The 15,836-nt window shown below is 36.3% G+C and overlaps 4 protein-coding genes across 4 annotated transcripts; all 4 read left to right on the top strand.

Moving 5' to 3' along the window:
• The first annotated feature begins 1,812 nt into the window (after positions 1-1,812).
• Positions 1,813-2,787, top strand: LOC137884472 (olfactory receptor 2AT4-like). Its single transcript, XM_068726286.1, has one exon. It carries the CDS (start codon positions 1,813-1,815, stop codon positions 2,785-2,787), a length of 975 nt encoding a protein of 324 aa, XP_068582387.1.
• A 5,857-nt stretch (positions 2,788-8,644) lies between these two features.
• LOC137876234 (olfactory receptor 2AT4-like) lies at positions 8,645-9,977 on the top strand. Its single transcript, XM_068719469.1, has 2 exons — positions 8,645-8,720; positions 8,986-9,977. Exons 1-2 carry the CDS (start codon positions 8,645-8,647, stop codon positions 9,975-9,977), a joined length of 1,068 nt encoding a protein of 355 aa, XP_068575570.1.
• Positions 9,978-11,622: 1,645 nt separating this feature from the next.
• On the top strand, positions 11,623-12,576 carry LOC137884368 (olfactory receptor 52K1-like). Its single transcript, XM_068726190.1, has one exon. The coding sequence runs from the start codon at positions 11,623-11,625 to the stop codon at positions 12,574-12,576; it is 954 nt and encodes a 317-aa protein (XP_068582291.1).
• A 1,322-nt stretch (positions 12,577-13,898) lies between these two features.
• Positions 13,899-14,861, top strand: LOC137884293 (olfactory receptor 2AT4-like). The gene has a single exon (XM_068726071.1). The coding sequence runs from the start codon at positions 13,899-13,901 to the stop codon at positions 14,859-14,861; it is 963 nt and encodes a 320-aa protein (XP_068582172.1).
• Positions 14,862-15,836: the final 975 nt, after the last annotated feature.

The following is a 15,836-nucleotide window of genomic DNA, read 5'->3' as shown; positions in this document are numbered from 1 at the left end:
CTATCCCGGATAAGCAGTCGAAGATGAGATGAGATGAGAGACGAGACAATTTTATACAATATATATAGTAGGGGGTCCCTGCTCCATCTCTCTATCAGTTTGGGGGTCCTTGTTTGAAAACTGAATACAGGTTTTACCATTTATGAAGATGAAGCTTCTGTATTACTAACAACACTAATCACGCTGCTGCTGCTGCTTTTTAGTGTTGAAGTGAAGACCACCTAAACCGAGAGCAAATCATGGCCAAGACCAGTGTTTAGGGACTGTTTTGTTTGATGTTAACAAATGAATTGCACAATACATGGATCATTTTGTGAAATACCTCAATTGTGGTCTTGAAATAACATCCAGAGGCCTCTATGTTTGAAACCGAGACAACACGGAGTAAAAATGCGACTAATTCTGAGACCTTAAAAAGTATTCTTGAGAATAAGACCAATCTTGAGTTCTACAACACTGCTATTTTTATCATTACTGAAACTACAACTACCACAAAATAACTGTTAATAACTGTAATAATAACAACCACATGTAGACCTTTGTCCAACAACTTAAGACATAAAACTCAATAGCCAACAAGCTTCAGATGTCATGCTTATCCTTTGCTGGTAACGCTATGCTGTAAAGCAGGGGTCACTAATAGGAAGACCGCGGTCCGGATCCGTATGTACGTAATGTGAAGCGCCACTACGAGACAAAGCACAACTCTTTTGAGCAAACGTACCCACTCACATCTGAAATGAAGACACAGAAAACAAACCAATATGATCAGAATCCTAACACATGAATTCATTGACCAACTATGATGTTAACAGAGATAATAGAGCTGAAACAAGTAGTTTAATAACCACACATAAAGTCCATGCTCACACATTTCTCTTGTTAGAAGATGAGAAAAATATAATATCGTGGCTTTTTTGATTGACATCACTTCACACCTGAATAAACTGAATTTAAAGCTGCAGGGCAATTCTGTGAAATAAATTTTTCTAAAATTAATTACTTTATTTTAACCTGAGGTGAAATGATTTTTTTAACGATGCACCATCTCCTCTAAAATCCCATCTGAATTTAGACAAATTGTCTCATGATACAGTATTTCCCCAATGAACAATACCTTGTTCATTATTGGTGAAAATATTAACACCTATTGAGAAAAAACAAAAGTAACTATTACCAATAATGTTAATCTTCTAACTGATGGACGTCTATCTGCTTGATGAAGTTATCTCATGACACTTTTTATATGGAGTAGCTGTAAACTGTACTCATCAATGTACAAACCCAACAGTTCCTACAATGAGCGACCTTTCCTTTAACAGGAAGAAACCTTGAGCAGAACAAGAGAGAGAGAGAGAGAGAGAGAGAGAGAGAGAGAGAGAGAGAGAGAGAGAGAAAGAGAGAGTTAGTGATCCACAGAGAATAAAAGAAGGTATCGACCTTCATCACAAGACATGCTTCCCGAGGTCTTTTTAAGAGCTGAATTAGCCGGCGAATCGGCAGAATATGCTGCCAAACTGTTTGAGAAAGGTAAGTGTAAAAGGAGTCCTACAAATTGATATAGTTGGCTGAAGTCTTATCAGAGTTACACATTATTTGTCAACCAGTTTATAGTAATAAATTAAAATCATTAAAATCGAATAAATAAATAAAAAAACAAAGACAACTAATTATACCTCAGATAAATAATCGCTATTGCTGCAATGGTATTATTAAAATGTTTGAGATGATGTTTAACGTGTTTCATCTAAAGTGTTGACTCCATGCCCCCATATTTCCTTTTCAGTGTATTGAGGACATTTCTGCTCCATAATGCCAGAGGGAAATCAGAGCACCGTGACTGAATTTATCCTTACTGGATTCCCTGGACTTTATCCAGAATACCAAGGCCTTGTCTCAGCAATATTGTTCTTAGTTTATGTCTTAACTTTGACAGGCAATGTTACAATTCTTTTTTTATTTGCAACCAACCAAAGTCTCCATAAGCCAATGTATTATATAATTCTAAATCTGAGTACATGTGACATCCTTTTTAGCACAACCACTTTACCTAAGATTATCAGTAAGTATTGGTTTCAATCAGGGACCATTTCATTCACTGCTTGCTTTGTCCAAATGTACTTTGTTCACTATCTTGGCACAGTAAATTCCTTAATTCTCTTCCTGATGGCTTTAGATAGGTATTTGGCGATCTGCCATCCTCTCAAATATCCCATTGTTTTTAAAAACTCCACTATCAAAATTCTCAGTATTACAGCATGGGTTATGTCCCAGCCAAGCAATTTAATGATAACTATTAGGGCATACCCTCTCCCGTACTGTGCCTCAAACATAATCAACCACTGCTTCTGTGATCACATTGGTATAACAACCCTGGCATGCACTGACAGAGCCCCTTATGGTTTTCCTGCTTTTGTGATTGCAATGATTTACTTACTGGGACCTCTGGCATTTATACTGTTCTCATATTGCTCTATAATTATAGCAGTACTTAAGATTGCAAATATACAAGGTCGCAAAAAAACTCTGTCCACTTGCAGTACTCAGTTGATTATAATCTCCCTCTATTATTTACCCAGATGTTTTGTGTATTTAGCCAGCAATGTTGGCATTACATTTAGTACTGATATGCGAATAGTAATAATCATGTTGTATAGCCTTTTCCCCCCTATGATTAATCCACTTATATATTGCTTAAGAGCTAAAGATATGAGAGAAAGCTTGTGGAAGCAATTCAACAAACGCATCATTCCTCAAAAAGCACAAGTTTCATCTATTAACAACTGATAAAAAAAGATGCATTTATCAATGTTTTTCCATTCTGCAGATTTAGCCTTCTCTATTTGAGAGGACTGAAAATGTTCATAAAAAACACTGATTGGGGAAAAACTGAAATCCAAAGCTATCACAATGTTAACCATGTCATTTTGAAAAAAAACCCATCTTAAAATGGATTTGCTAAACGTATGACATAATATTTCAAATAAGGGGTATATTTTCAAGCAGCCCCTAAAATTGTAAACTCTGACCTACACCGTATCTTTGATCTGGCAAATGTCTCACATATTTCCTGTTCATGCAGTTGTTGCCAGGCCAAAAAACGCTGCCTGGAAGTGGGAGTGAAGTAAGTACTACTTACTCCCTCTTAACAGAAACATTTACATCGTCTTTTGACCTCCAGCACAGAAATGTAGTTTTTTGTAATATACACTATACCACCGGTCAAATAAATACTGCTTATCAAGTGTCTGTTCTACTATTCTATGGAGGCCATTGTCTTTTTTATATTCAGTTTATTCACAAGACCCACGAATACTTCAACCCATAGGTCTTCAATAGGGGGTCCGCGACCCCTAGGGGGAAATTTTTGGTTGATTTGACAATTTTTCATATTTTTTTTCTTTTTTTTTCACAAATTGAATTGTCTTTAAATACACATAAACATGAATCCAACGAATGGATAAATGGAGGCAGAAGATGTTGTCTTTCAGTCAGAAATGCACACATTCAGCGACACACAGGAGCTCTCTCAAGCTGGGCACTGGTTCACTCACAGCGCGAGACTATCCTGGACCTGTCCCTCCAAGCCTCCAGCACACAAAGAGGAAGACCCGCCCCTATCGCTGCTGTGCCAATCACGAGGCCGCAAGTTACACGCTGGCTCTGTCAGATTCTCTGTGATTGACCGAGAGCCTATTCAGTCTAGTCTTAGTCCAGCTGACTAAGATCCCATACACAAGGACGCACGCTGCAATATTATTTGAAAAGAAGATACCTTTGTAAAAAAAAAAATGTTTAATTAAAAAATTTACTTCACCCACGAATCCATGTGAAATAATTTTTGCAAGATATTCCTGGCTAAAACACTGCAGCTTCTATCCAAGTGTATGGACATTGTTATGAGCGAAAATAGATTGTTTTGTAACTCAACCAAAAAACATAAATCTGTCCATTATTTTAATAGTTCAGTATTGTATGCAAGATAACAGGTATGTTTATGCATGGCAGTGGCACTAATAGACCATCACTCATTTTTCATTTCCACATTTATGTTTAAAATAAAAACGTCAATTTGAATAGCTTGTATAAATGATTATCATGCAATCGACAGACAATGTTGATATGGGCATTGGTATCAATTGACGAGGTATGTTTATAAATAACAGTGGCACGGCCACCCTACTCACTGTACCTTGCACATGTTTAAAATTAAAACATGAATATATGAACCTGTGTATTATTTGAATAGCTTAGTATTGAATGCACAATAACAAGGTATGTTTATACATGGCACTAGGCCCAGTTTAATATAAAACACAATTTTATACAATATATATAGTAGGGGGTCCCTGCTCCATCTCTCTATCAGTTTGGGGGTCCTTGGCCTGAAAAACGTTCTCTGTCTCTATCTCTCTCTCTCTCTGTGTGTTTCTCTCTCTCTTTCCGTCAGCTTTCTTGACATGACCATAACAAAATACAGTATTGCCAATGCACTATATGAATATTGATAGTTGTCATATACAGACATCTATCATTATACATTTATGCATGTATACATTTTGAACAGTTTACAAAACTCCAACTCCAGAATTAACTTTTTTTTTCTTTACAAGGAAACCAGGGTACTTTTTTTACAATAAAAAGTAAATCACTGATATAGTATGTTGCTTATATTAATGCACAGAAATATAAAGATCGTATGAAACTCATCAATACTAGCATATCAGCTCTGCTTCAAACAGATGGACACTCTCAACCAAGACCGTTTAGTTCAACATGTCTCAAAGCAACGTATGGAGAGCAATTCAACCCATGTAAATGTACATATTCAAGACCTGCCCCTACCGAGTCTTCAAAGCCTACTGACTAAACACTGACGTTAGCCTAGCTATGATATTAACCGGAGCTTCAAACTCAACAGGCTCAGTAGGAGCAACTTCACGTTTTGATTCCCGTAGACCGAAGGTAGGATAACCTGTAAAGGGCGGATTGTGTTTACCCACAAAACCCATTTTTATTCACATATCTTGAGGTGAGAGGTTAAGGGACCCCTTTCAAAATGGCCATGCCAGTTTTTCCCTTGGCAAAATGTAGCCTTACTTTGAATGCTACCATTGGATTCCATATGCCTGATTCAGATTTCTGACCCTATGCATTCTGTGCGGGAACCTCTCGCACACCCCAGGCATATATAGTACTGCAGCAGATTGCACTAAGTATGTAATTTCTTGTTAATTTGGACCTGCATTTTACAAATCCTTTGCCAGGTGGTCTTTAAATTTATTTGATGGGCATGATTCAATAGTTCCATATTGGGTAAATCCCATTACCCGGCTCTGATGTTCAATCAAACTTCTGCAGCATCTGTAGTGCCAGGCCCGTGTCACATTATAGGCAATGCTACTCTGCGTCTCTCTGGATGCTCTGCACAAGCTTTTCAGCAGAAGCCTAAATTACTCTTTAGGTCTTCTAGTTTCATATGATACCAGGATCTTCTCTAGCTTTAACATGTTTCAGCCGCTGGGCCATTGGGTTGTTAACAAGTTAAGATCTGTGAATATCAACAACACATTTTTAGAGGCCCCATTCTTGCCAAAGATATTCAAGACACAATCATAGACTGTATAAAAGAAGTGGACATAGGGACGTCACCCATTAGTTTGTGGACTTTGAAGCCTGTAGTTCGGCATTTTGACTGTCACCGTCTTGGATTTTGGTCAGACTACAAGTTTAAGGCACTTCTGCATTGGCTTCACCTTTCAGAACCGCAGGTAGCCACCAGAATACAATATGTTATCCTATCTGTTCGTTTGGTTGGCATTTGTTTTATATCCCCCTTTGGATAGAGGCTAGCTGCTTGTCCTGTCCCATCTTTATGTTAAACTATGTCATGACTCCAGCTCTGTACATATTGATAGTCTCAAAAGCCAAGTGTAGTGTAGCTCAGAAAATGTAGAACTTTTCCTTTAAACATTGAGGTGTGGTCAGAACTATTCTAAATAGCATATGCTACATTGCACACTAAGTATATGTACAGTAAGCATAGAGTAAGCATGAATGAAATGTGACATTTGTAGCTTTAAGTGACCGGTCTCAACAACTAGTTTGAATTGTGATAACTTAAGTGATCCCCTGACTTTTTCTCTTGCACTATCACCATGTTAAGAAATTATTTATTTCAGGAAAACTGATTATATTCCAATATCCTCACCTGTGCTTTGTGTTAAGTACTAATTAGTAAATACTAACATACTAAAGATGAAGAAAATTGTTAAAACTACTGCTCCATGTAGTTTAATTGCTTCAAAACTAATATCTTGTAAACCTCTACCCTTACAAATCTCATGTCATGGAGGCAGAGTGATGTGTTTGTTTTGGGATCATCATGACACTCAGAAGCAACAACACAAATGAGTTCCAGGAGGAAGCTTAATTAGTGTCTCGTGTGTGTAATTTAAGCGTGCATGTGTGAGTGTAGGCCTCTCTGCATGGTGAGTGTCTTTGTACCTTAGTGAATTGTCATCTCAAAACAGTCTTATGCAATGTTGTTTTCCCCAGAATATTCCAAACACTGTTTCACATACATCTTCTGTTGAACTACTTCTTTCCTCTTACTATCTTGGCAACTATTTAATATGGTATAAACACGTGAACTGACACCTGAGTTAAGTTCCATAGATTTGGGAGAGGCAAAATATGAATGCTGAGAAATGTCAGTAAGAAGTGTACTGTAACCTCAGGTTCCTGTAGGGCTGCAGTAGCTCTTTAGTGTGACCACGTATGGGTCTCAACAGGTTTATGGTGTTACATAAAACTTTTAATAGGATTTGGCAGCAACATTTTGGACCACATGGAAGGAAAGTTCTGCTAAAGTAGGTGGGAGATAATTGCAATAGTCAAGACAGAATCGAAGGATCATCTCCATCACAGCAAGGAGTTTTAAATTATACAGGGTAGATTTTACAAAAGAGCAAAGAGAACCGATACTTTCAATCAAGAAGTTTCTACTTTCTAGACAAGCAACACATATATTCAAAGGGCAGCAAATCTTTGACAATTTAAATTGATAAATGACTGGTGTCATTGACTAATTACAGGCCAAAATCCATCCACTCTTTTCATAGTTTTTTTAAAGAAAGAATGTTGGTAAAAAAAATCAGGGTGGCCTTGATCGCATCTAAAATTAGTTTTGTGCTTTTGTCGCTATCTTTAGAGATACTTGTTTGAAAACTGAATACAGGTTTTACCATTTATGAAGATGAAGCTTCTGTACTACTAACAACACTAATCACGCTGCTGCCGCTACTTTTTAGTGTTGAAGTAAACACCATCTCCTCTAAAATCCAATCTGAATTTAGACAAATTGTCTCATGAATTTTGATTTGAAGTTAGCTCATGCATGCGATTTTGAAGGGCTTTAATTGTGAAATGCTACATCAGAATGTCCTGGTTCTCTCTGAGAGAAACCTGGAGGTGCTCTGCTATTAAGATGCACATTTTTCAAAAGCTTTCTGTTATGTCAGTTATTCTTTAATCCAGCCCTTATTTTACTTGTAATGAGAAGAACATTTATTTATGTATTTCCATGTATGTATAATCCATCCACTTAAATTTGAAAACTGAGAATAATAATTGTTAAAATATAAATGATGTGTACTTTCTCTATTTGATTTGACAGTTGTTGGCTACACAAAGACATTGTTACTACTACTAGGCTTCTTGAATATATATATATATATATATATATATATATACATATATATATATATACATATATATATATATATACATATATATATATATATACATATATATATATATATATATATATATATATATATATATGTATATATATATATATATATATATATATATATATATACATATATATATATATATACATATATATATATATATATATATATATACATATATATATGTATATATATATATATATGGCACTAAATAGCGCAATTTAGATAAATGTTCCAGACCTTTGCCCGAGGAGACTTTCTCAATTTGGACCTTATGGAATGTTAATTGAATACCCCTGCTGTAAAGCAATACACTCAGAACAAACACGTGCTGTGTGCTGAGAGAGCACCATTAAACACTGGGGATATTAACACTCCCTCCTCAGTATTAATTTAGGTAAACACTGGGGGTTTGTTCAAGTGCAATTGTTTACTCCTGTGGGACTTATACTGCTTTAGCATTATTAAATAAATGTTTCTTTCAAATAACCATCATAAGATGAGTGTTGCTTGCTATGCATAGCATGTACAGTATTTCCCCAATGAACAATACCTTGTTTATTATTGGTGAAAATATTAACACCTATTGAGAAAAAACAAAAGTAACTATTACCAATAATGTTAATCTTCTAACTGATGGACGTCTATCTGCTTGATGAAGTTATCTCATGACACTTTTTATATGGAGTAGCTGTAAACTGTACTCATCAATGTACAAACCCAACAGTTCCTACAATGAGCGACCTTTCCTTTAACAGGAAGAAACCTTGAGCAGAACAAGAGAGAGAGAGAGAGAGAGAGAGAGAGAGAGAGAGAGAGAGAGAGAAAGAAAGAGAGAGAGTTAGTGATCCACAGAGAATAAAAGAAGGTATCGACCTTCATCACAAGACATGCTTCCCGAGGTCTTTTTAAGAGCTGAATTAGCCGGCGAATCGGCAGAATATGCTGCCAAACTGTTTGAGAAAGGTAAGTGTAAAAGGAGTCCTACAAATTGATATAGTTGGCTGAAGTCTTATCAGAGTTACACATTCTTTGTCAACCAGTTTATAGTAATAAATTAAAATCATTAAAATCGAATAAATAAATAAAAAAACAAAGACAACTAATTATACCTCAGATAAATAATCGCTATTGCTGCAATGGTATTATTAAAATGTTTGAGATGATGTTTAACGTGTTTCATCTAAAGTGTTGACTCCATGCCCACATATTTCCTTTTCAGTGTATTGAGGACATTTCTGCTCCATAAAGCCAGAGGGAAATCAGAGCACCGTGACTGAATTTATCCTTACTGGATTCCCTGGACTTTATCCAGAATACCAAGGCCTTGTCTCAGCAATATTGTTTTTAGTTTATGTCTTAACTTTGACAGGCAATTTCACAATATTTTTTTTATTTGCAACCAACCGAAGTCTCCATAAGCCAATGTATTATATAATTCTAAATCTGAGTACATGTGACATCCTTTTTAGCACAACCACTTTACCTAAGATTATCAGTAAGTATTGGTTTCAATCAGGGACCATTTCATTCACTGCTTGCTTTGTCCAAATGTACTTTGTTCACTATCTTGGCACAGTGAATTCCTTAATTCTCTTCCTGATGGCTTTAGATAGGTATTTGGCGATCTGCCATCCTCTCAAATATCCCATTGTTTTTAAAAACTCCACTATCAAAATTCTCAGTATTACAGGATGGATTGTTGCAAAGGCAGCCCCTTTAATGTTAGTTATTAGGGCATACCCTCTCCCGTACTGTGCCTCAAACATAATCAACCACTGCTTCTGTGATCACATTGGTATAACAACCCTGGCATGCACTGACAGAGCCCCTTATGGTTTTCCTGCCTTTGTGTTTGCAATGATTGTCTTACTGGGACCTCTGGCATTTATACTGTTCTCATATTGCTCTATAATTATAGCAGTACTTAAGATTGCAAATATACAAGGTCGCATTAAATCTCTGTCCACTTGCAGTACTCAGCTGATTATAATCTCCCTCTATTATTTACCCAGATGTTTTGTGTATTTAGCCAGCAATGTTGGCATTACATTTAGTGCTGATATGCGAATAGTAATAATCATGTTGTATAGCCTTTTCCCCCCTATGATTAATCCACTTATATATTGCTTAAGAGCTAAAGATATGAGAGAAAGCTTGTGGAAGCAATTCAACAAATGCATCATTCCTCAAAAAACACAAGTTTCATCTATTAACAATTGATAAAAAAGATGCATTTATCAATGCTTTTCCATTCTGCAGATTAAGGAAAGTTTCATAAAAAACACTGTTTTGGGACAAATTGAAAGCCAAAGCTGTCACAATGTTAACCATGTATATTTGAAATGTCCTGTTCATGCAGTTGTTGCCAGGCCAAAAACCTGCCTATAAGTGGGAGTAGGTAAGTAGTAGTTATATTACTACTCCCACTTAACAGAAACATTTACATCGTCTTTTGACCTGCAGCACAGAAATGTAGTTTATTTGACACCGGTCAAATAAATACTTCTTATCAAATGTCTGTTCTACTATTCTTTGGAGGCCATTGTCTTTTTTATATTCAGTTTAGATTTTAGAGAAGTTTTGGATGTGCTATTGTTTTTTTCCAGAGCAAGCACTTTGACTGCAGATGTTTGAATAAAATATTATAACAATATTACTGTTTCATCAGAAGCAACATATATACATTTTTTGTGTATCTGGGAGGTTCCGCTTGAATTTTTTCTAACTGGCTAAAGTAAAGTTAATAACAATTTAAGTGTAGAAAATTACATAATATTATATTACACAAACATTTAATATCAATGAAAGAAGACCAATAAAGTAGATTCTTATTCTGATACCATTAAAAATGTCAGTGAGTTCATGATATAGTGAAAATATGTTTCATAAAGGCCCAAACAAATGAACACAACCTCTGTCACAGGGTTAGGAAGAGTAGCAACAAGGGAAGACTTAGGAACAGGCAAAAGTCAGGAGATTAGGCAGTAAGGCAGGTAACAAGCAGACAAGCAACAGGCAAAAGATGCTCGGCAAGAAATTACCATATTGCAATGTTGACGAACTGACAAGGGAGCATAGGAACCGGACCGGTATATCTAATAAGTGAATGATAAAGGTAGTGAGAACAGATGAATGATGAAGTCAGGCAAACAAGCCTGAGGGCATCTGATGGACAGTAAGGGAATGGCAATTAATGATTTCGAGGATGTGGGAATGTGGCTGTAGAGGTGGACAGAGAGGCAGAATGCGACAACCTTAAAAAAGGTCAACTGATCAAACACTTTGTCTCCTCATGTCACCTCATATCTGGAAAAAAGTTTCTCTTTAACACGATGCAAAGCAGGTGGATGGCCACTAACTGTTGTGATTCACCCATGTTCTGTGCCTCACTGAGAGGAAATCAATCATCAGTCTGTATTCATTATCCAAAAAGCATAAAAGAACAACAAACAAAAGTCGCACACTGTGAATATGTTTACAAACAGTCCTGCTATATACTTTAAATACAAATTGAGAATAGGTCTCATAGAAAGTCTCAACCACCTTGCACTAAAATCAGCTGATCTGATTTGCCGTGCAGCAGGCACTGCATAGTGCACACAAATGAATGACATAATGCAATCTCTGGGGCGGCCAAAGATGTCTTACGTCATTCACTAAGATGAATATATATACTGTAAAGAAGTCAGTTTGGAGTGGGATGCACCTTGATTGTCAGGATTGGGATTTTCCTCCAAGGGGCAAAGGTGACAGCTAGATCCTAAAGACTATCTCTGATGTCTGAAGAATAATCGATGACTAATTACAATCTTACCAATTTCTTATAAGAGAGCATTTCTCCCAACATTTCAACACCTAAATTATAATGATTGATACAAACAAAACAGCAATCAAAGATTTCATAATACTTGGATTTCCAGGACTTGACCCAATATATTATGGACCTGTCTCAACTCTTCTTTTCTTTACCTACTTGGTTATACTAGTTGGAAATGTTTTTATTCTGATTATTGTTGGGGTTGAGAGGCAGCTTTACAAGCCAACCTATCTGATCTTCTGTCATCTGGCAATGAATGATTTGTTATTCGGGACAGTGACTTTACCAAAAATCATATCCAGATACTGGTGGGATGACCAGATAATATCTTTTGATACCTGCTTCACTCAGATGTATTTTGTTCATTCCTTAGGAGCAATTCATTCTCTCCTTCTGCTGATTATGGCCCTTGATCGTTTCATTGCAGTGTGTTTTCCGTTTAAATATCCTGTTCTAATTACAAACAACATTGTTTCTATAGCTTGTGGGTGTTCGTGGATTGGGACATTTCTTAGGATGATGGCAGTTGTATTTCATGCTCTGACTTTGACTTATTGTAATCCTAACATCATTGTGCAATGCTATTGTGACCACATTTCAATTGTACGCCTGGCTTGTGGTGGAGATGTAAAATATGTTGAAACTGTTGCTGTCAGTCTTGCAATGTTTAGTCTGTTGCTTCCACTTTCATTTGTAATTTTTTCCTATATTTCCATCTTTGTAATTGTTTTAAAAATGACAAACCAGGAGGGGCGATACAAAACCTTATCAACATGTACACCACAGTTATTGATTTCTTGCCTGTATTACCTGCCAAGATGTTTTGTTTATCTAGCTAATGCTACAGGATTCTCTTTTAGTTTGGAAATCCGCGTTGTATTGATATTGTTGTACAGTCTTCTTCCTTGTGCTGTTAATCCAATCATATATTGCTTCAAAACTAAACATATCAAAGATATTCTGATGAAGAGATTGAAGAATTCCAGAGTTGCAGTGAAATAATGTGTGCATTCAATTCTTACCATAAAGATCTGAATAAAGTTCTGCACTAAAAAGTAATTGTGAGAAAGTGACATGACCCATGTGGCATTCAAATAAAACAAAAATGTTGTATACAAGAGACAATAGTTCCATATTTTCATACTTTTCTTTCACATCTACTAAGTGTTTCGTTAACATTTTGTTATATTTCAATGAGCCAGATTAAAATGTGCCAATAACATTTTTAAAGTTGTACATTATTATTTCTAACACTAGATCAAGCCAACTGAGATGCATTACAATTCACACCTAGGGGATTTTAGCATGTGAGGCCACAGTCTTTCTCCAACCTCAACCAGGAGCTTTGAATTACATCATCATAAGCATAAAAACAGCAGGAATATTTACATGTTCAAAAGTTTGGAATCGGCTGCCACAAACCCTTTGATTCGGTACAGTCAGACGGCTGAGAAGACTAATCCTTGTTACAAATATTTATTCCTTTCATTGAGGGTTTGCAAAAACCTTTTTTTTTTTGGTACATCGCTGCACAATGTTTCCACCAGACGGATAATTCAAAGGGCAGAAAGAGACAGATTTGTCTGAGCATTAGATCAATAACAATAGAAGAAATCACCATTGCCTATAAGAAGCTGGAAATAACAGGCAAAGTCCGTCGGGCTTAACAGGTTAATCATTCTATATTTGGGGCTAAAAAATATATTTCAAATGTAATTAATACATTTAATGTCAGCATTATAGTGCTTTTATCTTTGTTGAAATAGCCACTATTGAGGGAAAGTAGAATATTAATATAATTACATTTTTAACAGTATACTGTATATGTGTATATATATATTTTTTATATATATTTTTTTTTTTTCTTAATACTGACTTTTGGTTTAATCCAAGCTTTTAAAAAAGTAGATAATTAGATGTTTTGTGTTCCTCAGTTTAACTTGTTGGAAATAGAAAACAACAAACAAACGCATGGCTCTTTGATTAACATGATGATCCTTTGAGGATAGGTCACATCAAACTTGATAAATGGCTGATACAACCTGGCATCCACTCATTGTAATGTAGTCCTGGATATCACCTCCAAGTTAGAGCCGTATTCAGACAGGAGAGAATCAGAGTCATTAGATACACTTATTGGAATAAGTGATTTTCAGATATAGGGGATCATTTGGAATAGATGGGTCTTGGATATCTCTTTTGAAATATATGGTATATTGATAGTGTATCCTGCATTTAATATTGTAACAGTCTAATCAGTGCGCTTACCTTGCAGGTCTTCATTTCATGTCTTGTTTCTAGTTTCTTAATGTAAACTTAAAATTATGATTGCCAATTTTACAGGGATGAGAAGCTTCCTCATTCTTGGATTCCCTGGACTTAGTCCAAAATATTACGGACCTGTGTCAGCTCTGCTCTTTTTCTTCTATCTCGCTATTGCAATAGGAAACATTTTCATTTTAATATTTGTTGTCCAGGTGAAGTCCCTGCAAAAACCCACATATCTGGTCTTTTGTCACCTGGCACTGAATGACTTAACATTTGGCACTTTGACTCTCCCGAAGATCATATCAAAATACTGGTTTGGTGATGGCATCATTTCATTTTATGGGTGCTTTACACAGATGTTCTTTGTTCATTATTTAGGATCAGTAACTTCTTTCATCTTGTTGGTGATGGCTCTCGATCGCTTTATTGCAATATGTATTCCACTGCGTTATCCTGTCCTAATCACAAACAACAACATATCTGTGCTCTGTGGCTTTGCTTGGTTCATCCCTCTGCCCTTGATGGTGACCATTGTAATCCATGCCCTCACTTTACCTTTCTGTAAATCAAATAGCATTGCTCAGTGCTACTGTGACCACATTTCTATAACAAGCCAGGCATGTGGTGAGAATGTTCAAATTGTAGAGGTCACTGCTCTCTGCACGGCCATGTTTTGTCTCCTGCTTCCTCTTGTATTCATCTTGTTTTCTTACATCTCCATCTTTGTGGTTATTTTGAAAATGTCCAATGCTGCAGGCCGTAAGAGAACCTTATCAACTTGCACCCCACAAATTGTCATCACTTGCCTCTTTTACCTTCCCAGGTGTTTTGTTTATGTAGCCAATACTGTTGGATTTTCTTTCAGTTTAGATGTGCGTATTTTATTGGTATTGTTGTACAGTCTTTTCCCTGCTACTGTCAATCCCATCATATATTGTTTCAAGACTCAAGATATCAAGCAGACTTTGATGAGGAAAATGAAAGCTAGGATTGGAATAGAGATAAATCTTTCATTCTGATAACAGAATAATACCTCAGTCATCCAGTCAAAAAGTTTGGCTTCATTTGCAAGAAATATGACAAATGAAACGTGATTATTTGTATTAAAGCTTGGCACGATAGGTAAATGACATTGTTTCTTTAATGTAAAGCCTGCAGTTCAGATGATAATGATATCTAAATGGAAATATCAGATGTAATTGCTTTACAAAAACTGCACTGTACACATACAAGGGATGTAATGAGCTAATAGAAAGAAATAAAACTGTCGAGTTCAGACTCTTTGTCATGGATTTAAATATGTTCACAAGCACTTAACCATAGACTAGATTACAGAAGTGGACTACTACACCAGGGACCAGGGCCCAGTGACGTGCGGTGAAGTCAGATTTACAATTATATGAACCCAATAGAGAAGCTTAAATCGCCATTCAATTGGCAGCTTGCACATTGACTACTGGTTGTTTTTCATATCAGCATTATTTACACACACACACACACACACACACACACACACACACACACACACACACACACACAGGTAAAGTACATATTTGATTCCACCGGGAGCGTTTCAGAAGCGGAGCGCTCGCGGGCGCCACAGCGTGAGATTCCGGTGTAACAACCCCGGATGTATAAAGAGAACAACAAACACATAAAAGGTTACCTTACCTGTCCGACGCTGAATTGCTGTTGATTTGGTCATATTTCCTTGTTTTTGAGACATTTTTAAGCTTAGATATATAATCTTACATTGTTGTGGTCAAAGCAAAATAGAAGAAGAAGAAGAAGAGAAGTGTAGAAGAAGAGCAACGACAGAACAAGCATAAACCCGACCCGTGGGCTCTCGCACGCCCCCTTCAGTGAGGCAGAGGTACTGTTTGTCCCTCTGTGCTTTTTCATTGCGGTTTCTGTCACATCAGCAACACTAAATATGTTCTACACAGACGTGAAATACATTATTCTATGTAAAGAAAGGACATGTAATAAAAGTG

Source organism: Cebidichthys violaceus, unplaced genomic scaffold (assembly GCF_023349555.1).
Source record: "Cebidichthys violaceus isolate CVI_PGR_0920_01 unplaced genomic scaffold, fCebVio1.0.p SCAF_1, whole genome shotgun sequence".
In the NCBI taxonomy this organism is placed as follows: domain Eukaryota; kingdom Metazoa; phylum Chordata; class Actinopteri; order Perciformes; family Stichaeidae; genus Cebidichthys; species Cebidichthys violaceus.
The sequence above is the reverse complement of the archived record's forward strand: the minus strand, read 5'-3'. Positions and strand labels throughout refer to the sequence as shown.

Bases quoted from the DNA above. Each gene is read 5' to 3' on its own strand.
- LOC137884368 (XM_068726190.1), top strand. From the start codon at position 11,623: ATGATTGATACAAACAAAACAGCAATCAAAGATTTCATAATACTTGGA.
- LOC137876234 (XM_068719469.1), top strand. From the start codon at position 8,645: ATGCTTCCCGAGGTCTTTTTAAGAGCTGAATTAGCCGGCGAATCGGCA. The intron at 8,721-8,985 runs GTAAGTGTAAAA...CAGTGTATTGAG, and splicing joins TGCCAAACTGTTTGAGAAAG to GACATTTCTGCTCCATAAAG.
- LOC137884472 (XM_068726286.1), top strand. From the start codon at position 1,813: ATGCCAGAGGGAAATCAGAGCACCGTGACTGAATTTATCCTTACTGGA.
- LOC137884293 (XM_068726071.1), top strand. From the start codon at position 13,899: ATGATTGCCAATTTTACAGGGATGAGAAGCTTCCTCATTCTTGGATTC.